Source organism: Thalassophryne amazonica, chromosome 8 (assembly GCF_902500255.1).
Source record: "Thalassophryne amazonica chromosome 8, fThaAma1.1, whole genome shotgun sequence".
Lineage (NCBI taxonomy): Eukaryota > Metazoa > Chordata > Actinopteri > Batrachoidiformes > Batrachoididae > Thalassophryne > Thalassophryne amazonica.
In genome coordinates this window covers 115,193,140-115,220,666 of record NC_047110.1, presented here as the reverse complement: position 1 = coordinate 115,220,666, position 27,527 = coordinate 115,193,140, and the positions used below count along the sequence as shown (strand labels likewise).

Below are 27,527 nucleotides of genomic sequence, written 5' to 3'. Positions count from 1 at the left end.
TGGAGGATGTTCACGTGCAGGCCTAACAACTTGCAGCACCTGTGGATGATGCTCACGTGCAGACTTAAAGACTTTCAGCTGAAGCAGATAATGAGATGGCGTTCTGCATTTAAGCCATGAGTGATTTGAACAGAATTGCCGGGAACTCGACCTTGTGACGTTCGGTTTTGAGACACTGAGGACCGCGCCAGGGTTTGACACATCGTGCCTGTGAAGGAGGACGGGTGAGGGACACATGCTGTCAGCACACATCAGAGGTGATTATCATCTGAATAATCGTTAATAGTAATTTGGCGTTTTGTTACGCAGTATATTTGAACATTGATGAGAATTGTGCAGTTTGCTTCTCACTGCCGTGGCGTACGGATTGATGATCCTCCACCTGTTGTGAGAAGCTGCTCATTTACATAAGGCTTAAATTCAGACCTGAATGTGTTGCTGATAGTGTGTGCCTCTGAAGGATATTTGTTGTAGCTCTGTTGACTTACCTCACCTTTTCCGTCCTTCACAGAGTCAGTTTGTCGTATCCACCTGGGGGGTGTTCGGCGGTGAATCTGAGTCCAGACGTGCCGGGCTTTATCCATTTGGGCGCTGGAGAGCGCGCCGTCCTTCACCTTGCCAAGACAGCTGACTATTTATGTTGTACACAGATTATTGCACATGAGGGGGAATAAATTTGTTTCTTGGAACCGCTTTCTGGTTATTTAGTGCTGGGCCATTGTCAGATGCTGGTTCGGTTCTCTGACCCGCGTCAGCACATAACAGTAGTTCCCGTCCTTTACAAGATGGACCCAGCGGCAGAAGTGGTTCCATTTGCGGAAAGAGTTCAAGAACACTTGGAGAAGATATGGGAGCAATTACAGCATCTCGCAAACCAAATTAAACAAACAGATGCCCGCGTTACGGAGCTCGCAGCGCAAGCCGTTCCGCTTCCTGCTGCTCCAGCTGCTGCACCATCGATACCGGTGCAGATAACTCCGTCACCCAGAGAGTCGGCTTCCGAACCAATTATTTGTCATCCGGAACCTTATGCGGGAAACGTTGAAGCCTGTGCTCCGTTTTTGATGCAATGTTCTCTGGTTTCTGCTCAGCGACCGGCTTCCTTCTCTTCTGATGGTAGCCGTGTCTCATATGTGACAAATTTGCTTCGAGGTGACGCCTTAGCTTGGGTCACTGTGTTGTGGAGCAATAACTCTCCATTGTTAGGATCCTTTAAGGATTTCTCTCAGGAGTTCCGATTGGTTTTTGACCATCCGGTGAAAAAAAATACCGTTGCCCAACGGTTGCTGAATCTCAGGCAGGGGAGGCGGAGTGCGGCGGATTATTCCGTTGATTTCCGAATTTTTTCTGCTCAGTCCGGTTGGAATGCCGCAGCTTTGAGAGGAGTGTTTGTGGATGGTTTGAACGATTTATTAAAAGACGAGCTAGCAGTCCGTGACGAACCAAAAGATTTAGATGAGCTAATATCTTTGGTTATTCGTCTAGATGATCGGATAAAGGAGCGTGGACGCGAGAGAGGGCGGACATCTGAGCGGGTCTTTCCGTCTCAGCGCTTTCCCCGACACAGATCAGGGCCGCCTCTTCTTCGCCCCACTGAGACTCCTCCGACGGGACCTCTGGCTCCTCTTGCGGATGAGCCCATGCAGCTCGGACGAGCTGAAACAGCCATATTGCCCCGGTCACATAAGCGTCAAGAAAGATAACGATGACGTATCTCCAGGTGTTTTTGGACAGGCATAATATATATAAAAAAAAAAAAAAAAAAAAAAAAAAAAAAGGGCAGACCTCTGGTTATTTAGTTATTTGGTCTGTTTTTGTTTTCATGTAGGGGTTACAGAGTGTTTAGGGAATTAGAGGCTGTTCTGGTTGGGTGAACGACTGGCAGTTCGGAGCTCGGCTGGACTCAGGTAATCGTATGTCTTCATTATTTGAACTTAGGTAATTTTTGTTTGTGGATTGGGTCGTTTTGCTTTGTTGTTTTTTATTTCCCTGTTTTCCTAACCCCAACCTCACGTACTCTAAGACCGTTTGTCTTTTGGGTTGTGGGGTGGTGCAGGTTGGTTACACTGAGCGCTTCTCAGAAAACCTCTGCGCCTAGGTGGGGGTTGTCAGGGGCGTTTTTTTGGGTTTGGTTGTTACCCGGTTCCACTCCAGCCCCGGTGGGCCTTTGACCGTTCGTCATTGGCGTTACCGGGGTGTAGTGCAGCGGGAACATACCTCAGTCGGAGTGGTGGGCCGATCTGTGCCGTTCGCCACTTCGGTAGTTCCACCCCTCCCGATAGGCTGGTGGTTTGGTCGGTTTAGGGGCACCGGACGTATTTCCGGTTTTCCGCTGCACTTAGGGGATGGGACTGGGTTAGTTTTTCCTGTTTCCTTCCCCGGCTTGGTAGTTTTGTGCTGTTCGCCGAAATTGTACTGACGATAGGCTCTGGGAGTAATCTGGGGTCTTTCGGGGTGCTGGGGAGGGTAACAGGGTTTCCGGTTGTTTACTTTGCCGCCGGGGTGGTTTAGTGGAGTCCGCCGGGGGTTGGATTTTTGTGTTTTTTATGTTTCCTTCCAGGTTCCACCTCCAGGGTTGATGGGACGGTCCTCTGGGGGGCGCTGTTGCTCCATGTATACCTGGGGACCTCTGTGGGATTCCGGCTTTGGTTATTACTCCTGGAACTGGCGGTAAAGGTCTTCTGGGGGGTGTTGAGCTCTGCACGTCGTCTGGAGGGGTTGTTTATTTTTCTTTGTGAAATTGTGTTTGTATTGTGTTGTCGGGGCTATGTTGGGTTATTGGATTTGGGAGTTTCTCTTTTCTTCCCAGGGTTGGATGGGACGGTCCCCTGGGGAGGGTTTGGGTGGGTTTTGTATTTTTCTTGTATGTTAGGTTGTACTTGGGACTCTTTTGGGGTTTTTGTTGATGCCAGCCGGCCTTCCAGCCGCGGTGCCCTGTCCTGCTGTCTGCTGTGGACTTTGGGGGCGTTACACTGTCTGCATCCTGTCGTGGACCCCGGAGGGAGGTGCTGTTCTCGGGCCTGGTCTGTTCGGTCGCTGGGAGGCTTCCCGTTGATGGGGGGGTACTGTTGTGTGTTGGGGGGTTTGGCTGGACATTTGGGTGCTGTTTTCTTTTCTTTGCTCTCCAGGTGGTATGCAAACTGTTTTTTTCTGTGGAGAAGGTGCTGGCGGAAGAGTCCTTCACCCTCATCAGAACTATTGGCTGCACCTGTGGAGGATGTTCACGTGCAGGCCTAACAACTTGCAGCACCTGTGGATGATGCTCACGTGCAGACTTAAAGACTTTCAGCTGAAGCAGATAATGAGATGGCGTTCTGCATTTAAGCCATGAGTGATTTGAGCAGAATTGCCGGGAACTCGACCTTGTGACGTTCGGTTGTGAGACGCTGAGGACCGCGCCAGGGTTTAACACATCGTGCCTGTGAAGGAGGACGGGTGAGGGACACATGCTGTCAGCACACATCAGAGGTGATTATCGTCTGAATAATCGTTAATAGTAATTTGGCGTTTTGTTACGCAGTATATTTGAACATTGATGAGAATTGTGCAGTTTGCTTCTCACTGCCGTGGCGTACGGATTGATGATCCTCCACCTGTTGTGAGAAGCTGCTCATTTACATAAGGCTTAAATTCAGACCTGAATGTGTTGCTGATAGTGTGTGCCTCTGAAGGATATTTGTTGTAGCTCTGTTGACTTACCTCACCTTTTCCGTCCTTCAGAGTCAGTTTGTCGTATCCACCTGGGGGGTGTTCGGCGGTGCATCTGAGTCCAGAAGTGCCGGGCTTTGATCCATTTGGGCACTGGAGAGCGCGCCGTCCTTCACCTTGCCAAGAGTAGCTGACTATTTATGTTGTACACGGATTATTGCACATGAGGGGGAATAAATTTGTTTCTTGGAACCGCTTTCTGGTTATTTAGCGCTGGGCCATTGTCAGATGCTGGTTCGGTTCTCTGACCCGCGTCAGCACATAACATAAACACTATAAGAAATCAGGGAAAAAAATGGTGGCAGTCAGTAACGGTTACTTTTTTAGACCAAGTAGAGGGAAAAAAATATGGAATCACTCAATTCTGAGGAAAAAAATGATGGAATCATGAAAAACAAAAGAACGCTCCAACACATCACTAGTATTTTGTTGCACCACCTCTGGCTTTTATAACAGCTTGCAGTCTCTGAGGCATGGACTTAATGAGTGACAAACAGTACTCTTCATCAATCTGGCTCCAACTTTCTCTAATTGCTGTTGCCAGATCAGCTTTGCAGGTTGGAGCCTTGTCATGGACCATTTTCTTCAACTTCCACCAAAGATTTTCAATTGGATTAAGATCCGGACTATTTGCAGGCCATGACATTGACCCTATGTGTCTTTTTGCAAGGAATGTTTTCACAGTTTTTGCTCTATGGCAAGATGCATTATCATCTTGAAAAATGATTTCATCATCCCCAAACACCCTTTCAATTGTCCAAAATATCAACGTCAACTTGTGCATTTATTGATGATGTAATGACAGCCATCTCCCCAGTGCCTTTACCTGACATGCAGCCCCATATCGTCAATGACTGTGGAAATTTACATGTTCTCTTCAGGCAGTCATCTGTATAAATCTCATTGGAACGGCACCAAACAAAAGTTCCAGCATCATCACCTTGCCCAATGCAGATTCGAGATTCATCACTCTCAATCAATCAATCAATTTTATTTATATAGCGCCAAATCACAACAAACAGTTGCCCCAAGGCGCTTTATATTGTAAGGCAAGGCCATACAATAATTACGTAAAAACCCCAGTGGTCAAAACGACCCCCTGTGAGCAAGCACTTGGCGACAGTGGGAAGGAAAAACTTCCTTTTAACAGGAAGAAACCTCCAGCAGAACTAGGCTCAGGGAGGGGCAGTCTTCTGCTGGGACTGGTTGGGGCTGAGGGAGAGAACCAGGAAAAAGACATGCTGTGGAGGGGAGCAGAGATCAATCACTAATGATTAAATGCAGAGTGGTGCATACAGAGCAAAAAGAGAAAGAAACACTCAGTGCATTATGGGAACCCCCCAGCAGTCCAAGTCTATAGCAGCATAACTAAGGGATGGTTCAGGGTCACCCGATCCAGCCCTAACTATAAGCTTTCAATCAATCAATTTTCAATCAATCAATTTTTTTTATATAGCGCCAAATCACAACAAACAGTTGCCCCAAGGCGCTTTATATTGTAAGGCAAGGCCATACAATAATTATGTAAAACCCCAACGGTCAAAACGACCCCCTGTGAGCAAGCACTTGGCTACAGTGGGAAGGAAAAACTCCCTTTTAACAGGAAGAAACCTCCAGCAGAACCAGGCTCAGGGAGGGGCAGTCTTCTGCTGGGACTGGTTGGGGCTGAGGGAGAGAACCAGGAAAAAGACATGCTGTGGAGGGGAGCAGAGATCGATCACTAATGATTAAATGCAGAGTGGTGCATACAGAGCAAAAAGAGAAAGAAACAGTGCATCATGGGAACCCCCCAGCAGTCTACGTCTATAGCAGCATAACTAAGGGATGGTTCAGGGTCACCTGATCCAGCCCTAACTATAAGCTTTAGCAAAAAGTAAAGTTTTAAGCCTAATCTTAAAAGTAGAGAGGGTGTCTGTCTCCCTGATCTGAATTGGGAGCTGGTTCCACAGGAGAGGAGCCTGAAAGCTGAAGGCTCTGCCTCCCATTCTACTCTTACAAACCTTAGGAACTACAAGTAAGCCTGCAGTCTGAGAGCGAAGCGCTCTATTGGGGTGATATGGTACTACGAGGTCCCTAAGATAAGATGGGACCTGATTATTCAAAACCTTATAAGTAAGAAGAAGAATTTTAAATTCTATTCTAGAATTAACAGGAAGCCAATGAAGAGAGGCCAATATGGGTGAGATATGCTCTCTCCTTCTAGTCCCCGTCAGTACTCTAGCTGCAGCATTTTGAATTAACTGAAGGCTTTTTAGGGAACTTTTAGGACAACCTGATAATAATGAATTACAATAGTCCAGCCTAGAGGAAATAAATGCATGAATTAGTTTTTCAGCACCACTCTGAGACAAGACCTTTCTGATTTTAGAGATATTGCGTAAATGCAAAAAAGCAGTCCTACATATTTGTTTAATATGCGCTTTGAATGACATATCCTGATCAAAAATGACTCCAAGATTTCTCACACTATTACTAGAGGTCAGGGTAATGCCATCCAGAGTAAGGATCTGGTTAGACACCATGTTTCTAAGATTTGTGGGGCCAAGTACAATAACTTCAGTTTTATCTGAGTTTAAAAGCAGGAAATTAGAGGTCATCCATGTCTTTATGTCTGTAAGACAATCCTGCAGTTTAGCTAATTGGTGTGTGTCCTCTGGCTTCATGGATAGATAAAGCTGGGTATCATCTGCGTAACAATGAAAATTTAAGCAATACCGTCTAATAATACTGCCTAAGGGAAGCATGTATAAAGTGAATAAAATTGGTCCTAGCACAGAACCTTGTGGAACTCCATAATTAACTTTAGTCTGTGAAGAAGATTCCCCATTTACATGAACAAATTGTAATCTATTAGACAAATATGATTCAAACCACCGCAGCGCAGTGCCTTTAATACCTATGGCATGCTCTAATCTCTGTAATAAAATGTTATGGTCAACAGTATCAAAAGCAGCACTGAGGTCTAACAGAACAAGCACAGAGATGAGTCCACTGTCCGAGGCCATAAGAAGATCATTTGTAACCTTCACTAATGCTGTTTCTGTACTATGATGAATTCTAAAACCTGACTGAAACTCTTCAAATAGACCATTCCTCTGCAGATGATCAGTTAGCTGTTTTACAACTACCCTTTCAAGAATTTTTGAGAGAAAAGGAAGGTTGGAGATTGGCCTATAATTAGCTAAGATAGCTGGGTCAAGTGATGGCTTTTTAAGTAATGGTTTAATTACTGCCACCTTAAAAGCCTGTGGTACATAGCCAACTAACAAAGATAGATTGATCATATTTAAGATCGAAGCATTAAATAATGGTAGGGCTTCCTTGAGCAGCCTGGTAGGAATGGGGTCTAATAAACATGTTGATGGTTTGGATGAAGTAACTAATGAGAATAACTCAGACAGAACAATCGGAGAGAAAGAGTCTAACCAAATACCGGCATCACTGAAAGCAGCCAAAGATAACGATACGTCTTTGGGATGGTTATGAGTAATTTTTTCTCTAATAGTTAAAATTTTGTTAGCAAAGAAAGTCATGAAGTCATTACTAGTTAAAGTTAATGGAATACTCAGCTCAATAGAGCTCTGACTCTTTGTCAGCCTGGCTACAGTGCTGAAAAGAAACCTGGGGTTGTTCTTATTTTCTTCAATTAGTGATGAGTAGAAAGATGTCCTAGCTTTACGGAGGGCTTTTTTATAGAGCAACAGACTCTTTTTCCAGGCTAAGTGAAGATCTTCTAAATTAGTGAGACGCCATTTCCTCTCCAACTTACGGGTTATCTGCTTTAAGCTACGAGTTTGTGAGTTATACCACGGAGTCAGACACTTCTGATTTAAAGCTCTCTTTTTCAGAGGAGCTACAGCATCCAAAGTTGTCTTCAATGAGGATGTAAAACTATTGACGAGGTACTCTATCTCCCTTACAGAGTTTAGGTAGCTACTCTGCACTGTGTTGGTATATGGCATTAGAGAACATAAAGAAGGAATCATATCCTTAAACCTAGTTACAGCGCTTTCTGAAAGACTTCTAGTGTAATGAAACTTATTCCCCACTGCTGGGTAGTCCATCAGAGTAAATGTAAATGTTATTAAGAAATGATCAGACAGAAGGGAGTTTTCAGGGAATACTGTTAAGTCTTCTATTTCCATACCATAAGTCAGAACAAGATCTAAGATATGATTAAAGTGGTGGGTGGACTCATTTACTTTTTGAGCAAAGCCAATAGAGTCTAATAATAGATTAAATGCAGTGTTGAGGCTGTCATTCTCAGCATCTGTGTGGATGTTAAAATCGCCCACTATAATTATCTTATCTGAGCTAAGCACTAAGTCAGACAAAAGGTCTGAAAATTCACAGAGAAACTCACAGTAACGACCAGGTGGACGATAGATAATAACAAATAAAACTGGTTTTTGGGACTTCCAATTTGGATGGACAAGACTAAGAGACAAGCTTTCAAATGAATTAAAGCTCTGTCTGGGTTTTGGATTAATTAATAAGCTGGAATGGAAGATTGCTGCTAATCCTCCACCCCGGCCCGTGCTACGAGCATTCTGACAGTTAGTGTGACTCGGGGGTGTTGACTCATTTAAACTAACATATTCATCCTGCTGTAACCAGGTTTCTGTTAGGCAGAATAAATCAATATGTTGATCAATTATTATATCATTTACCAACAGGGACTTAGAAGAGAGAGACCTAATGTTTAATAGACCACATTTAACTGTTTTAGTCTGTGGTGCAGTTGAAGGTGCTGTATTATTTTTTCTTTTTGAATTTTTATGCTTAAATAGATTTTTGCTGGTTATTGGTAGTCTGGGAGCAGGCACCGTCTCTACGGGGATGGGGTAATGAGGGGATGGCAGGGGGAGAGAAGCTGCAGAGAGGTGTGTAAGACTGCAACTCTGCTTCCTGGTCCCAACCCTGGATAGTCACGGTTTGGAGGATTTAAGAAAATTGGCCAGATTTCTAGAAATGAGAGCTGCTCCATCCAAAGTGGGATGGATGCCGTCTCTCCTAACAAGACCAGGATTTAGCAAAAAGGAAAGTTTTAAGCCTAATCTTAAAAGTAGAGAGGGTGTCTGTCTCCCTGATCCGAATTGGGAGCTGGTTCCACAGGAGAGGAGCCTGAAAGCTGAAGGCTCTGCCTCCCATTCTACTCTTACAAACCCTAGGAACTACAAGTAAGCCTACAGTCTGAGAGCGAAGTCACTGAATATGAAAAATCACTGAATATGACTTTCATCCAGTCATCCACAGTCCACGATTGCTTTTCTTTAGCCCATTGTAAGCTTGTTTTTTTCTGTTTAGGTGTTAATGATGGCTTTCATTTAGCTTTTCTGTATGTAAATCCCATTTCCTTTAGGCGGTTTCTTACAGTTCGGTCAAAGACGTTGACTCCAGTTTCCTCCCATTCATTCCTCATTTGTTTTGTTGTGCATTTTCGATTTTTGAGACATATTGCTTTAAGTTTTCTGTCTTCACGCTTTGATGTCTTCCTTGGTCTACCAGTATGTTTGCCTTTAACAACCTTCCCATGTTGTTTGTATTTGGTCCAGAGTTTAGACACAGCTGACTGTGAACAACCAACATCTTTTGCAACATTGCGTGATGATTTACACTCTTTTAAGAGTCTGATAATCCTCTCCTTTGTTTCAATTGACATCTCTCATGTTGGAGCCATGATTCATGTCAGTCCACTTGGTGCAACAGCTCTCCAAGGTGTGATCACTCCTTTTTAGATGCAGACTAATGAGCAGATCTGATTTGATGCAGGTGTTAGTTTTGGGGATGAAAATTTACAGGGTGATTCCATAATTTATTCCTAAGAATTGAGTGAGTCCATATTTTTTGCCCTCTGCTTGGTCTAAAAATGTAACCGTGACTGACTGCCACGATTATTTTTCCTGATTTCTTATAGTGTTTCTTAAAGTCAGAAAGTTGCCATTTGAAATGACTTTAGTGTTTTGTGTCTGTGATCTGCTTTTTTTCTACAAAATTAAACAACTGAATGAACATCCTCCGAGGCCGGTGATTCCATCATTTTTGCCAGGGGTTGTATGCTGAATGGTTCAAGTGATCATTAAGACTGTCAAACAGTGAGCAGATGATCTTTGACCATCCAATGTGCAGATTGTTTTGCCAGAATGTCAGACTGGTTGGCTGGGGTCATGTTTGGCTAATCGCAGATGTGTACTTTTGATTAATGGTTCAGCCTTGAAGAAGAGCATTGTAACTGGAACACGGTTCAAGGGCTGGACATTATTATGGTAAGCTTAGGAGACTGAGGGCTCAAAAGCCATAACAGTTTTCATATCAATGTGAGACCAGACCTTGTGTCTTTCCATTGTTTTGTGATTTTGTCACTCTTATATGCTGTATGTAACGATATTCAATAAAAAGGAGAGGTAAATGGGTGGGACCTTTAGGACGGACAACAGTTCTTTCTGAAGGAGCTTCTCGTTTGTCCTCTTCTGTACAGCACAAAGAAATTCAGTGTCTCTTGCGTGATCATTTCTGTGTGAGTAGTTGTTCTGTTCAGGTCCAACTCTGAACAACTCTGACAAGTACATTCTTTCAATTGAAATGTCTGAAAATAAGAAGGCTATGAAAACTAGAGCAGTCTGTAATGCTTGAATGTATTCAGATGAGCTGTATGTGTCCAATGTGTATGACCCACTGTGTATATTCAAATGCTGAATGAGCTGTATAACCCAGAGCAAGACGGCAGCAGATCCTTTCCTTCCTCTCCTTTTTCCTACTTTACTTACTTTACTACTTTACTTTGCACTGAATTGTTTGACACTGTAATACTACCATTTCTAATAAAAAAAAACCTTATAAAAAAAAGACTTGTTGGTATAAGACTCAAACTCTGCGCATGTGTGCATGGAATAATCCAGATGCTAAAGCACTGCCCTCTGGCGGTCAGGAGGAATGAAATAGAACTCCGATTTAAAATTATAAACCAGCTTTATCCAATTAAGGATTTTTTTAAAACAGAGATTCCGAATGGATGTCGGTAACTGTGGCTTTTGTGAGACTGGAACTGAAGACCTGCTGGACCATAGTGCAAAGCTTTTGGTTTGACCTTCAACAATGGATTGTCTCTAAAGGATTAGCGATCTAACCTTCACAGACATCAGATTTGGAATATTTGGTAATAATTGTAATGACTTGGGTATTAATATGAGCAAAGCTCGCTCATGGTACAGGGCGTCCTAAACAGGAAGTGCCAATTTTCAAATCCACAGTAAACAGGAAATGTTCAAATGTCAAACACTTCCTGGATTGACAGACGAGATCCCATGGAATCTCACGGGAACTCAGTGGCAAGCTCACACTCAAACAGGAAGTACCAATTTATCAGTCACAGTGAAACAGGAAATGTTCAAATGTCAACCACTTCCTGGCATGGGTGGAGCTACAGCGGAGGCTGGGGTTTCACTGGACTCTCCTGAAATCTGATTGGACACAGATGATTGACATGTCACAGCACCACACATCTGGTTGAAAGAGCTGCAGTTTCAAATCAGTGAGTCACATTTACTGTTAGGTTCCTCCTGTCCAGTAGTTGGTGCTGTGTACCACAAAAAGTTCAAATCAACCTTAGTAGAAAAAGAAAAATGTTTGCTTCAGATTTAAACTGAACACGTCGTTTGAACTATGGACTTCAAATCACACCAAACTTATATTGGTGACTAAACAACCGTATTTTATGTCAGAAATTATGTCCAGGTTGTTAAAAGCAGCATTTCTCCTTTAATATGGCTTGGCTTATGTACACATGTTTAAGCTAACAGACAGCAGCTGGTTCATGATCTGTTGGCTTACTAGTGCAGCAGATAACTGAAACAATCCTTCAAATGGTGATACAAGTATCAGATTCAGCACAAATACAGCTGGAGCTAAATTAATGGAGCAACTTTAACTTTTGACCCCTGTACAAACTGAAACTGACCTTTGTCACCATTCTTGCTGCTTTTACCTCATAACTCCATAACATTCAGTCACAGACTGTCCAAGCTACACCTTTTTTGGAATCTTTATGATCAGGCAAATAATGTGGTGTAGTTTTCTATATGATTGGAGCATCTTTTAATTAATGACCCCTGTGTAATTCTTCAGTTGACCCCTACCTGGCTGCCTATTGAAAATTCAAGTGGCCAATCACTTTTTTTAAAGAGTTCATGTCTATGGATTATTTGTGCTGAATTTGATGTTTGTATCATCGTTTGCAGGATTCCACTCTAAATATTCTCTTATCTGCTGCACTATATATGAGATGTAAGATGCTGCTCCTCACTGTTTTTCAGTTGCCCTCAAAAGTATTGGAACACTTGGTATTTCACACATTTTAATTTGTTTATTCCATTTCAAATACATTTTCTTTCTAAAATTATCTTCCTTAACTCAAACTGAAAGCAAATCGCTACAACTTGATATAAATTCTTTAAAAATCTAAAATCCAGCTTCCTAATGAAGTGGTGTTGGTCTTTTTCTTCAAAAGAAGACCTGAAAGTTCAGCTACAATTTGACAGAAAGTACATTTGAGATGAAAGTCTAGATTTGATGTTTTGGTGAAAGAAACTTCTCTATTTCTTAATAATCGATGTAAATAAAGTCCAAGACATATTGTTCATGTTTCCATCCCCTGACTTGTCTGAAGAAAACTGGCAATAAAACTGATTATTATTTACAGGTTTTATCAAGTTTTAGAGATTTGCTTTCAGTTTGAGTTTGAGAGAGATAATTTTAGAAATTTATATTCTTTATTTTTTTGTATTTCTTGTATTTAAAATGACATAAATTAAAATGTGTGAAATTCCAAGTGTTCCAATACTTTTGGAGGGCTGAAACAACCAGATCATCTCCAATGTGAAGGCTTTGTTGATCCGGGACGTCGTCTGACTTCCACAAAAAAGGCAGAAGGCGTGGACATTGGCACTTTTTCGGCACATTCCACTGTTACAGGAGTTTTTTTCATGGAAAAAGAAGCGGACGGATGCGCCACCGTGCCGCTCATGGCACGGGACAAAACCACCTCCGTGTTGGTCTCACAGGACGGCTTTGAGACGGATTTCAGATGGCTGTCGGTGGTTTTTCAGTCATGTGACTATCCGAGAAATTGAGCATAAGCTGGACATGCCCCAACATGTCCTGTGAGGCTTCATCACGGCGTTGCTTTGCACCATGCGGCTCCGCCGCGACACGCGGAATTCCTCTGTTCCTCTTTCCATGACAAAAACTCCTGTAACAGTGGAATGTGCCGTTCATTTCCAAACTGGATGCTGTGTTTTATCCGGGACGTCCTCTGACTAGCACAGAAATTGCGGAAGACGTGGACATCAGCACTTTTTCGGCACATTGAGACAGATATGCGGAGGAATTCCGCGCGTCGCGGCAGAGCCGCATGGCGCAAAGCAACACCATGATGAAGCCTCACAGGACATGTTCTGGCATGTCCAGCTCATCCACAATTTCTTGGTTAGTCACACGACTGAAACCCCACCGACAGCCATCTGAAATCCATTTCAAAGCCGTCCTGTGAGACCAACACGGAGGTGGTTTTGTCCCACGCCATGAGCGGCACGGTGGCGCATCCATCCGCTTGTTTTTCCATGAAAAAAAACTCCTGTAACAGTGGAATGTGCCGAAAAAGTGCTGATGTCCACGTCTTCTGCCATTTTTGTGGAAGTCAGACGACGTCCCGGATCAACAAAGCCTTCACGTTGGAAATGATCTGGTTGTTTCAGTGAGGTGTCAGCCTGTCGATGGGCTCTCGGAGTGCACCGCACTCTCAGACGCTGTGGGCGGTCTTTAAACTGGCTGGAGCACTCCTTAATCTGTGTAATCCCCATAAAATGGTCCCTGAAAGCCATCTGAATTTTCCGAATGGTGTCCACCTGGAGGTCTCTAACAGTTTCTGGAAAAAATTGATGCAGCAAAGCTCCAAATCATTCAGACGTTTATTCGCAATAAAAATCCAACGAGAGGGGTGGACCAGTGCTCACACAAAGCCTGCTCACAGGCGAATGACGCAACCGACAGGCGTGAAAAAACTCACGCATGCGCACGAAGGTTCAAGCTTGTCTGATGCAATCACACGTGATACTTTTCTAATAGACCTCGTAAGTGACATTTACATGACAATTTATATGACAATATTGAAATACGATAATTTGTCCATATTGTACAGCCCTACTGTCAACTAGCTGAAAACTCTGAATATTAATTTACATCTACATTTAAAAAAATGCGTAAAGTGGCAGGAGGTTAAGAGGGCTGTAATTAGGGGGATCAGCTGAAAAGCAACAAAGAGAAATGCTTAAAAAGGTGGGGGGTCTGGGGGGAGGCCAATGCTCCCATGAAGCATTTTCTCAAAATAAAGTCTGAAGGACCTAAATGACATGGTGAGATGCTGACGAGCTTCGCACATTCATGTCCACGACATATGCATATTAATGTAAACATTACAGACACAAATGTCGTTTTTTTCCAAGACAAAACCAAACATTACTCGTTGGAGAAATGAGTTTAATGAGTTTTTGTACAGAACGTGTTTTGTTTGAAAGGCTGCACCTTCCGTTGTACTTTGTGACAAATAAAGTATCTGTACTTTGTTTTTGATTCATAAAAAAAAATAGATTTAAGAAACCCTTCCATTGGTTGGTTGTGTCATGTGACTAGTGGCTAACGTTTCCGTGTTATTTTTGTTTTCCTGGTGCGCGTTGCATTTAGTGTGTGGTCTGATTTCATGATGTTCATATTTGTAAAGTCGTTTGGAAACATTTCTGACACAGCAGAGTCTCAGAAAGTCTCATGTTTTAACGTCCGGAGACTGGAGGATTAATGTTACGTGCCGCCGCTCGTCCACGCAGCAGCCAATCAGAGACGCCGTTACAGTTTTTACTGTGAAAAGCGAACACTTCCGGTAAATCTTTGATTTTTATTATATTATGTTTCAAACTGTCTTTGGGGTTGTCAGGGTCAAACACCTTTAGACACCAAAGAAATGAATGGACACGGGATGCAGCAAATCTTTTCTGTCAGCTTTGCATGCAAAGGGAAGAGCAGTCTCAGAGCAGTCAGTCTCCACCTGTCTCTCTTTGACTCTCTTCGACAGTCTCCCTCTGCTCAGCATCTTTTATTCACTCAAACAGTGTGATATACAAGCAGGGCGTGATCATATAGTCATTGCTTGAAAACTCACATGCGTCTCACAATTTGTCAGGTACCTTGAGTAGATGCATATGCAAAACATCCTGTGCAGCTGTTGAACAAAGATCTATTACATGTCCTATCTGTGGATTTGCTTTGATTGCTAGCTTGTACTTCCTTCTCTTCCCATCAAACAACCCATCTCCAGGCAGGATGTTTAACTGACTGGTGCTCATCAGTTCTGTTGTTTCACTGTCATCCCACGAGAACTTTCCTCGTTTCAAGGCCAGCAATCCCAGCAGAGACGTGCAACACAGCACAGTGCAAAAATATAAGCATGCATAAGCTATGTGATGCAGAACAAACGATAATAAAAACATAAGTGTTATGATAATATGAGCATAATTTTTCTGACAGGGATGAATTTATTTCAAACTGTCTCCATGCAAATGTAATAGCTTGAACTGCTAAATCTGCATTTCGTTATTTCTTCCAAGTTAAGTAAAGTTGGAAAGATATTCAAAGATTTTCCGGAATCAATAACTTCAAAGCAAATCACTGTTTTAAATCAAATGACACGTCTTTCCAAACATCAACAACAAACTACAAACGATGAAAACTGACGTCCTTTATGAATTACATTGATCTTGACATGCAACTGAGACCGTGACACCAAAGCTCAGGGACCGTCAACAAATTACCACGGTGATGGGAAATGCTCAGAGACTGTCAACAAATTACCACGGCAACAGGAAATGTTCAGGGCCTGTCCACAAATCGTCACATGGTGAAAGGAAATGCTTTGATAAAAACTCAGTATAGTCACATTTGTGGCTTGTAGTGCCACCAAACTCACATAACACATAACTGAGCTCCCTCTGGTTAAATATTTTTAGAGAAGCTACATATATTAGTGAACAACACTGAACAATGGACACTGATATTTACATTCTGGACTCACACGCTAATCCAACAGGAGGTGGTAAGTCATATATATATACTCAACAAAAATATAAACGCAACACTTTTGGTTTTGCTCCCATTTTGTATGAGATGAACTCAAAGATCTAAAACTTTTTCCACATACACAATATCACCATGTCCCTCAAATATTGTTCACAAACCAGTCTAAATCTATGATAGTGAGCACTTCTCCTTTGCTGAGATAATCCATCCCACCTCACAGGTGTGCCATATCAAGATGCTGATTAGACACCATGATTAGTGCACAGGTGTGCCTTAGACTGCCCACAATAAAAGGCCACTCTGAAAGGTGCAGTTTTGTTTTATTGGGGGGGGATACCAGTCAGTATCTGGTGTGACCACCATTTGCCTCATGCAGTGCAACACATCTCCTTTGCATAGAGTTGATCAGGTTGTCAATTGTGGCCTGTGGAATGTTGGTCCACTCCTCTTCAATGGCTGTGCGAAGTTTCTGGATATTTGCAGGAACTGGTACATGCTGTCGTATACGCCGGTCCAGAGCATCCCAAACATGCTCAATGGGTGACATGTCCGGTGAGTATGCCGGCCATGCAAGAACTGGGACATTTTCAGCTTCCAAGAATTGTGTACAGATCCTTGCAACATGGGGCCGTGCATTATCCTGCTGCAACATGAGGTGATGTTCTTGGATGTATGGCACAACAATGGGCCTCAGGATCTCATCACGGTATCTCTGTGCATTCAAAATGCCATCAATAAAATGCACCTGTGTTCTTCGTCCATAACAGACGCCTGCCCATACCATAACCCCACCGCCACCATGGGCCACTCGAGCCACAACATTGACATCAGAAAACCGCTCACCCACACGACGCCACACACGCTGTCTGCCATCTGCCCTGGACAGTGTGAACCGGGATTCATCCGTGAAGAGAACACCTCTCCAACGTGCCAAACACCAGCGAATGTGAGCATTTGCCCACTCAAGTCGGTTACGACGACGAACTGGAGTCAGGTCGAGACCCCGATGAGGACGACGAGCATGCAGATGAGCTTCCCTGAGACGGTTTCTGACAGTTTGTGCAGAAATTCTTTGGTTATGCAAAACGATTGTTTCAGCAGCTGTCCGAGTGGCTGGTCTCAGACGATCTTGGAGGTGAACATGCTGGATGTGGAGGTCCTGGGCTGGTGTGGTTACACGTGGTCTGCGGTTGTGAGGCTGGTTGGATGTACTGCCAAATTCTCTGAAACGCCTTTGGAGACGGCTTATGGTAGAGAAATGAACATTCAATACACGAGCAACAGCTCTGGTTGACATTCCTGCTGTCAGCATGCCAATTGCACGCTCCCTCAAATCTTGCGACATCTGTGGCATTGTGCTGTGTGATAAAACTGCACCTTTCAGAGTGGCCTTTTATTGTGGGCAGTCTAAGGCACACCTGTGCACTAATCATGGTGTCTAATCAGCATCTTGATATGGCACACCTGTGAGGTGGGATGGATTATCTCAGCAAAGGAGAAGTGCTCACTATCACAGATTTAGACTGGTTTGTGAACAATATTTGAGGGAAATGGTGATATTGTGTATGTGGAAAAAGTTTTAGATCTTTGAGTTCATCTCATACAAAATGGGAGCAAAACCAAAAGTGTTGCGTTTATATTTTTGTTGAGTGTGTGTGCTTGATTTTATTTAGTAAGTTCAATGTAAGTCCATAATATAATTGTAAATATGTTATAAATACATAGATGACACAAGAAAGTGAAAACACTTATTTCCATTGTGGTCCATTTAAAAATCAAATGACAAAATGGAAGAAATAATAAAATAAGAAGAAGAACAGAGATTTCTGATGTCCGCCAATCCAGATCTATATCACCTCTTCAGTGGAGTCTTCCGTGGCCTAATATGTATCTGTGCTGCAAATTTGGTGAGAATCCAAGAAGTAGTATTTATTTTTATTTATTAGTCCACTGATGATTTTTATGGTGTTTTCAGACAGAGGATATTGGTATTTAACACTGATAATCTTGATATGTTGTAATATTCTGGTGTTTTTATCTACAAATAACATTTCTGACATTTTTGACATTTCTGATATTTGACATTTTCTGAAATGTTATTTTACTTTGATCTTGTAAATTCATTAATATTTTGATGTCTCTATGAATTGAAGTGTAAGTTCGTGACTGTAATTTCTGGTTCCAGAAGCCTTAAGATGCCTTTTGTTGATTCGTCATTCTTTTATATTTTTGCATCCTTTTGAGATCTAGTATGTAAAAGAGTCTGACCTATTGACCTGTTCAGCAGATCATGGCAGCTGCAGGTTCGAGTCCTTTAACCACTCATGTGCTCAACACTGCCGACGGCGTTCCAGCAGCCAAAATGGCCATCAGTCTGCACCGGCTGGACTCCAGCGTGCTGGTCTGGAACCTGCTGGCCGTCGGGTAGGCTGTGATACGGCTGATCCTCTCGTCCGGGTCTGACAACAAATAAACCTCATAATTCATGATTTTTAGGACAACAAACATGGACGGTCGCTGTCCAGACCTCGTCAGTCCAGAAGCTTTCACGCCCGGCATGTACAAGTTGCGCTTTGAGACGGGGCCGTACTGGCAGAGTCTGGGTCAGACGTCCTTCTATCCCTACGTCGAGGTCAGAATGACACAGTAATCAGGATCAGGATGTCACTGATCCATGATATGTAATCAGTCGAATGTTCACTCGCATATTCACCTCTGAGTTTTATTGTGCTGTTTTTGAACACTTACTTTTTTATCGTTTTAGTTTGTAGTGATGTGAACAATTCAGAACTTCATTTTACTGCATAAATCGTTGATCATCCAGGATCTGTCAGTCTGTTAGCTTTTTGGCACAGATCAGGTCTAGCAGCATCTGCTGGTGTTCTACCTCCAGACGTTCCCCAGGTCCTGGTTGGCAACAACACTGATCCATCCCCACCTTCCAAATGTAGCCATCAACATCTCTTATCTGTGATATGTGGATGTCCACTGGACCTTTTCCAGCTCCTCGGGTCCTCCTGGGTCATGCTCAGAAAGGTGCACCACAGGGCCATAGTCTGAAAGCAGATGTTCCTGACAATGCAAGTAGTCCACATTGCCAAACGCCTCTTTAAGATCTTCCAGATGTGTTTGGATTTCAGCAGTTGAGGACATCGACACTTTTGATGGATGCAGGTACGTTTCTGATTCCTGAATCCAGAAAGTCATTGAAAGCCTGTCTAATAAGGTGAAGTCCAGAGTGAGAAGATCTTCCTACTGGCTTGGCAAGCGTGGAATTCCCCTTTGGCTGACCTGGTAGAGCCTTGATCTCAAATACGAGCAATCTGGTCATCAAACCCCGACCCCAACCCTGACTCTGGCCCTGCCACAAAAACATGTCATCCAGTCATGCCTGGATCTTTGTCTTGATTCTGGAAAATCGTAAACCCAGACATGCAGCTAACTTTGTGTACCCGTATATCAGCCAGCTGTCATGTTCAAACATATAAAATCCAACACATCCTCAGGATGCCCCAGGGAGCACCCTGGTCAACTGACTGAAATGATATGTCACCACCAGAGAAGCACTGTCGATAGTCACCATTACAGTCTGAGGTCGCAGCCCATGAGCAACGTCTTGAGGGTGAAGCCAAACTCTTCTGATTATTGACTGGAAAGAGAGAGCGTGACATGCCGGGTTCTGAACCTGGCATGGCAATGGGAGACTCTCAAAGGACTTTTTGAGTTTTGATATCCCATAATGCTTTACTGCCTGTGAAACCTACATTTGTAATACATCAGTAACACGTTTTCAGAAATGAAGGATTTGGGTTCTCAGGGGTAGCGAAGTGTCAAGTGAGTCAGAGTCCAAAACGTCATCACACTGTTTCACATCATCTTAGCCTGTTAGCATCCTGTTAGCATGGGCCGCACAGATGAATGTTTACTTTGCTAATATGTAAAGCAGATGAGATCATGTGTTTCTGTGGAATAGCTGTTGGAATACAAACCTCTGGACCAAGGTTCGATTCCAGGTGTGTGCTTCAGGGAACCTGTCTGTGTACTCTGCTTGGGGAGGAACCTGTGATGGACTGGCATCCATGGGGGGGGTCACAGACTTGAATATGTTTTCAGGGACTGGATAGGACTGATGTGATCATAGACTCTGTTGAGGGACATGTCCTCGCTAACTGATGGACACAGGTTTGTTGGGTGAATCTGTGCTGAGTTGTCTCAAAATCAAATCAATTTTATTTATATAGCGCCAAATCACAACAAACAGTTGCCCCAAGGCGCTTTATATTGTAAGGCAAGGCCATACAATAATTACAGAAAAACCCCAACGGTCAAAACGACCCCCTGTGAGCAAGCACTTGGCGACAGTGGGAAGGAAAAACTCCCTTTTAACAGGAAGAAACCTCCAGCAGAACCAGGCTCAGGGAGGGGCAGTCTTCTGCTGGGACTGGTTGGGGCTGAGGGAGAGAACCAGGAAAAAGACATGCTGTGGAGGGGAGCAGAGATCAATCACTAATGATTAAATGCAGAGTGGTGCATACAGAGCAAAAAGAGAAAGAAACACTCAGTGCATCATGGGAACCCCCCAGCAGTCTACGTCTATAGCAGCATAACTAAGGGATGGTTCAGGGTCACCTGATCCAGCCCTAACTATAAGCTTTAGCAAAAGGAAAGTTTTAAGCCTAATCTTAAAAGTAGAGAGGGTGTCTGTCTCCCTGATCTGAATTGGGAGCTGGTTCCACAGGAGAGGAGCCTGAAAGCTGAAGGCTCTGCCTCCCATTCTACTCTTACAAACCCTAGGAACTACAAGTAAGCCTGCAGTCTGAGAACGAAGTGCTCTATTGGGGTGATATGGTACTATGAGGTCCCTAAGATAAAATGGGACCTGATTATTCAAAACCTTATAAGTAAGAAGAAGAATTTTAAATTCTGTTCTAGAATTAACAGGAAGCCAATGAAGAGAGGCCAATATGGGTGAAATATGCTCTCTCCTTCTAGTCCCTGTCAGTACTCTAGCTGCAGCATTTTGAATTAACTGAAGGCTTTTCAGGGAACTTTTACGACAACCTGATAATAATGAATTACAGTAGTCCAGCCTAGAGGAAATAAATGCATGAATTAGTTTTTCAGCATCACTCTGAGACAAGACCTTTCTAATTTTAGAGATATTGCGCAAATGCAAAAAAGCAGTCCTACATATTTGTTTAATATGCGCATTGAATGACATATCCTGATCAAAAATGACTCCAAGATTTCTCACAGTATTACTAGAGGTCAGGGTAATGCCATCCAGAGTAAGGATCTGGTTAGACACCATGTTTCTAAGATTTGTGGGGCCAAGTACAATAACTTCAGTTTTATCTGAGTTTAAAAGCAGGAAATTAGAGGTCATCCATGTCTTTATGTCTGTAAGACAATCCTGCAGTTTAGCTAATTGGTGTGTGTCCTCTGGCTTCATGGATAGATAAAGCTGAGTATCATCTGCGTAACAATGAAAATTTAAGCAATGCTGTCTAATAATACTGCCTAAGGGAAACATATATAAAGTGAATAAAATTGGTCCTAGCACAGAACCTTGTGGAACTCCATAATTAACCTTAGTCTGTGAAGAAGATTCCCCATTTACATGAACAAATTGTAATCTATTAGATAAATATGATTCAAACCACCGCAGCACAGTGCCTTTAATACCTATGGCATGCTCTAATCTCTGTAATAAAATTTTATGGTCAACAGTATCAAAAGCAGCACTGAGGTCTAACAGAACAAGCACAGAGATGAGTCCACTGTCTGAGGCCATAAGAAGATCATTTGTAACCTTCACTAATGCTGTTTCTGTACTATGATGAATTCTAAACCCTGACTGAAACTCTTCAAATAGACCATTCCTCTGCAGATGATCAGTTAGCTGTTTTACAACTACCCTTTCAAGAATTTTTGAGAGAAAAGGAAGGTTGGAGATTGGCCTATAATTAGCTAAGATAGCTGGGTCAAGTGATGGCTTTTTAAGTAATGGTTTAATTACTGCCACCTTAAAAGCCTGTGGTACATAGCCAACTAATAAAGACAAATTGATCATATTTAAGATCGAAGCATTAATTAATGGTAGGGCTTCCTTGAGCAGCCTGGTAGGAATGGGGTCTAATAAACATGTTGATGGTTTGGATGAAGTAACTAATGAAAATAACTCAGAACAATCAGAGAGAAAGAGTCTAACCAAATACCGGCATCACTGAAAGCAGCTAAAGAGAACGATATGTCTTTGGGATGGTTATGAGTAATGTTTTCTCTAATAGTTAAAATTTTATTAGCAAAGAAAGTCATGAAATCATTACTAGTTAAAGTTAAAGCAATACTCGGCTCAATAGAGCTCTGACTCTTTGTCAGCCTGGCTACAGTGCTGAAAATAAACCTGGGGCTGTTCTTATTTTCTTCAATTAGTGATGAATAGTTTTTCCTTCCCACTGTAGCCAAGTGCTTGCTCACAGGGGGTCGTTTTGACCGTTGGGGTTTTACATAATTATTGTATGGCCTTGCCTTACAATATAAAGCGCCTTGGGGCAACTGTTTGTTGTGATTTGGCGCTATATAAAAAAAAATTGATTGATTGATTGATTGATAGTAAGATGTCCTAGCTTTACGGAGGGCTTTTTTATAGAGCAACAGACTCTTTTTCCAGGCTAAGTGAAGATCTTCTAAATTAGTGAGATGCCATTTCCTCTTCAACTTACGGGTTATCTGCTTTAAGCCGCGAGTTTGTGAGTTATACCACGGAGTCAGGCACTTCTGATTTAAAGCTCTCTTTTTCAGAGGAGCTACAGCATCCAAAGTTGTCCTCAATGAGGATATAAAACTATTGACGAGATAATCTATCTCACTCACAGAGTTTAGGTAGCTACTCTGCACTGTGTTGGTATATGGCATTGGAGAACATAAAGAAGGAATCATATCCTTAAACCTAGTTACAGCGCTTTCTGAAAGACTTCTACTGTAATGAAACTTATTCCCCACTGCTGGGTAGTCCATCAGAGTAAATGTAAATGTTATTAAGAAATGATCAGACAGAAGGGGGTTTTCAGGGAATACTGTTAAGTCTTCAATTTCCATACCATAAGTCAGAACAAGATCTAAGATATGATTAAAGTGGCGGGTGGACTCATTTACATTTTGAGCAAAGCCAATTGAGTCTAATAATAGATTAAATGCAGTGTTGAGGCTGTCATTCTCAGCATCTGTGTGGATGTTAAAATCGCCCACTATAATTATCTTATCTGAGCTAAGCACTAAGTCAGACAAAAGGTCCGAAAATTCACAGAGAAACTCACAGTAACGACCAGGAGGACGATAGATAATAACAAATAAAACTGGTTTTTGGGACTTCCAATTTGGATGGACAAGACTAAGAGTCAAGCTTTCAAATGAATTAAAGCTCTGTCTGGGTTTTTGATTAATTAATAAGCTGGAATGGAAGATTGCTGCTAATCCACCGCCCCGGCCCGTGCTACGAGCATTCTGACAGTTAGTGTGACTCGGGGGAGTTGACTCATTTAAACTAACATATTCATCCTGCTGTAACCAGGTTTCTGTTAGGCAGAATAAATCAATATGTTGATCAATTATTATATCATTTACTAACAGGGACTTAGAAGAGAGAGACCTAATGTTTAATAGACCACATTTAACTGTTTTAGTCTGTGGTGCAGTTGAAGGTGCTATATTATTTTTTCTTTTTGAATTTTTATGCTTAAATAGATTTTTGCTGGTTATTGGTAGTCTGGGAGCAGGCACCGTCTCTACGGGGATGGGGTAATGAGGGGATGGCAGGGGGAGAGAAGCTGCAGAGAGGTGTGTAAGACTACAACTCTGCTTCCTGGTCCCAACCCTGGATAGTCACAGTTTGGAGGATTTAAGAAAATTGGCCAGATTTCTAGAAATGAGAGCTGCTCCATCCAAAGTGGGATGGATGCCGTCTCTCCTAACAAGACCAGGTTTTCCCCAGAAGCTTTGCCAATTATCTATGAAGCCCACCTCATTTTTTGGACACCACTCAGACAGCCAGCAATTCAAGGAGAACATGCGGCTAAACATGTCACTCCCGGTCCGATTGGGGAGGGGCCCAGAGAAAACTACAGAGTCCGACATTGTTTTTGCAAAGTTACACACAGATTCAATATTAATTTTAGTGACCTCCGATTGGCGTAACCGGGTGTCATTACTGCCGACGTGAATTACAATCTTACCAAATTTACGTTTAGCCTTAGCCAGCAGTTTCAAATTTTCTTCAATGTCGCCTGCTCTGGCCCCCGGAAGACAATTGACTATGGTTGCTGGTGTCGCTAACTTCACATTTCTCAAAACAGAGTCGCCAATAACCAGAGTTTGATCCTCAGCGGGTGTGTCGCCGAGTGGGGATGTCTCACAGCATTTGTTTTGTGTCCAGGTTGTGTTCTACATCACTGATCCAGATCAGAGGTTCCACCTGCCGTTGCTGCTCAGTTGCTTCTCCTACAGCACCTACAGGGGGAGCTAAGAACTGCAACAAGTCCTGAACCCATGCAGACTCCAAAAACACATGGATGGCTCTGATACTGCTCACCAGTTCATCTTCTCCTGGGGCCTCATGTTCAGAGACTTGTGTGGATTTCCTACTTAAACATGGCGTACACTAAAACCCAGAAATTGGCATAAGCACAAAAATATCCAGATGTATCAAAATGTGCATACGCATGGATCCAAGCACGTTCCATTTGTACAACCCCAATTACAATGAAGTGGGACATTGTGTGAAATGTAAATAACAACAAAATACACACTCACACATACTCATCTTCAACCGCTTCAACCACCTTCAACACTCATCTTCAACCGGGGACAACAGAATACAATGATTTGCAAATCCTCTTCAACCTATAATCAATTGAATACACCACTAAGACAAGATATTTAATGTTCAAACTGATCATTTTTTTGTTTTTGTGCAAATATTTGCTCATTTTGAAATGGATGCCTGCAACACGTTTCAAAAAAGCTGGGACAGTGGCAACAATGCTCAAAGAACACCTGTTTTGTACATTGCACAGGTGAACAGGTTAATTGGAAAAAGGTGAGTGATTGAGTATAAAAGGAACATCCCCAAAAGTCTCAGCCATTCACAAGCAAAGATGGGTGAGGATCACCACTTTGTGAACAACTGCGTGAAAAAAATAGTCTAACAGTTTAAGAACAAAGTTTCTCAATGTTCAATTGCAAGGAATTTAAGGATTACATCATCTACAGTCCATAATATAATCAGAAGATTCAGAGAATCTGGAGAACTTTCTACACATAAGCGGCAAGGTTGAAAACCAACATTGAATGCCCATGACCTTTGATCCCTCAGGTGGCGCTGCATTAAAAACTGACATCATTGTGTAAAGGATCTTACTGCGTGGGCTCAGGAACACTTCAGAAAACCATTGTCAGTTAACACAGTTCGTCACTACATCTACAAGTGTAAGTTAAAACTCCTCCATGCAAAGTGAAAGCCAAACATCAACAACATCCAGAAACACCGCCACCTTCTCTGGGCCTGAGCTCATTTGAAATGGACAGACACAAAGTGGAAAAGTGTGCTGTGGTCTGATGAGTCCACATTTCAAATTGTTTTTGGAAATCATGGACGTTGTGTCCTCTGGACAAAAGAGGAAAAAGACCATCCAGATTGTTACCAGAGCAAAGTTCAAAAGCTAGCATCTGTGATGGTATGGGGGTGTGTTAGTGCCCATGGCATGGACAACTTACACATCTGTGATGGCAGCATCAATGCTGAAAGGTACATCCAGGTTTTGGAGCAACACATGCTGCCATCCAAGCAACGTCTTTTTCAGGGACGTCCCTGCTTATTTCAGCAAGACAATGCCAAGCCACATTCTGCACGTGTTACAACAGTGTGGCTTCATAGTAAAAGAGTGCAGGTACTAGACTGGCCTGCCTGCAGTCCAGACCTGTCACCCACTGAAAATGTGTGGCGCATTATGAAGCGCAAAATACGACAACGGAGACCCCGGACTGTTGAACAACTGAAGTCGTACATCAAGCAAGAATGGGAAAGAATTCCACCTACAAAGCTTCAACAATTAGTGTCCTCAGTTCCCAAACGCTTATTGAGTGTTGTTAGAAGGAAAGGTGATGTAATACAGTGGGAAACATACCACTGTCCCAGCTTTTTTGAAACCTGTTGCAGGCATCCATTTCAAAATGAGCAAATATTTGCAGAAAAACAATAAAGTTTATCAGTTTGAACATTAAATATCTTGTGTTTGTGGTGTATTCAATTGAATATAGGTTGAAGAGGATTTGAAAATCATCATATTCTGTTTTTATTTACATTTTACACAACGTCCCAACTTCATTGGAATTGGGGTTGTACATCCCAACATGGAATTGAGTGCACATGCACATGTACTGAGCTCCTCCCTTTCCACACCCCTGTTTGAATATGCAAATCTATGTAAATGCGACCTGGGAATCCCCTCTGTCAGATCAGTCAACATGAACACAGAAAAAATATATAAGAAAAATATAAGTGTGAGCTACAGATGACATGGAGACATGCAGGGATAGTTTATTTGATTCCCTGTCAAACGGATGTGCGGAGCACACACACTAGTTAAAACAGTGAGGTGCGCCGTGGCCAACACTGTGTGACACCTCAACTTTACACACGTGTTTACATGACAAATACTGAACACAGAGAGACAGTCGGGGGCCTGTAAAGAATCTGCAGCTCCAGTTTCACCATGAAGAAAAAGAAAACACATTAATAACATCAGCAGTCAGAGATTTGTGACGTCTGCCGATCTGGATCACCTCCAAAATTCAGTGGAGTCTTCCATGGTCTAATATATGTATATCTGGTGACAATTTTTGTCAAAATCCATGCAATAGTTTTGATGTAATCCTGCTGACAGACAGACAGACAAATTAATAAAGAAATGATTTTATTACATCCTTGGCGTGCATAATAATAACAAAAAACATTTGAATGCACACATGCCCAGATGTGCCCATGCTGGTGTTCATTCGGGACAATTACATGAATAAACTATTTCCTCACCGAGCAGCCCCTCATCATGCACCGTCCCAGCCTCTAGCCTGTTCCCAACCCAACGCATTTGTACATCACATATGATTTGAACACTGATGGAATGAAAATGTTTCCTATTAACAAAAACTAATTCATCATGTGATGGCGCCTTTATAGCAAAATGTGTGCAATTAACAGCTCTGATTACATTTGGGGAAACCAGCTCTCACTGCAAAATGCGCTGTAATGTTGGAATGTGATGTACCTGGATGACATTCAGATGATTGCGTTCCACACAGCTGGCACGGCTCAGCTCAAGGTTGACTGGCACACTCCTGAGCTATCGGCCAGCTCCCGCTGGAATGTCCCTGATTCCAGGAAGCCCAGCGTGGTCAGCACCTGTGTGGACACAGATGGCCCCGGGCTCTGAGCTGTACTGCGCTCTGGGCCAGCCGCAGTTCTGTGCACAACTCGAGTAACCGTGTTCTTGATAATTGGAATATGAGGCAATTATTGTCATTTGTAAGTAAATTCTCGTGTTCCCTGAATACTCGCTCATGTCGGATTGCAGCATTTGCAAGGTCCTCTAACAACGCTAAGGCAGCCACTGTTGGGGCCATATTACACATCACTTTGT

The 27,527-nt window shown here is 42.7% G+C and overlaps 1 protein-coding gene across 3 annotated transcripts in view; it reads left to right on the top strand.

Annotated features, from left to right (window-relative positions):
• LOC117515176 (5-hydroxyisourate hydrolase-like) overlaps positions 1-24,514 on the top strand; it is a 79,907-nt gene extending 55,393 nt beyond the window's left edge. The window contains exons 1-5 of one of the 3 annotated variants that reach the window (XM_034175647.1): positions 14,373-14,638; positions 18,116-18,255; positions 18,328-18,463; positions 24,266-24,361; positions 24,422-24,514. In XM_034175647.1, the coding sequence (XP_034031538.1) occupies positions 18,122-18,255; positions 18,328-18,463; positions 24,266-24,355 (360 nt within the window). In that variant the 5' untranslated portion in view covers positions 14,373-14,638; positions 18,116-18,121 and the 3' untranslated portion in view covers positions 24,356-24,361; positions 24,422-24,514. The other 2 variants (XM_034175646.1, XM_034175648.1) reach the window with 2 other exon arrangements.
• The last annotated feature ends 3,013 nt before the right edge of the window (positions 24,515-27,527 follow it).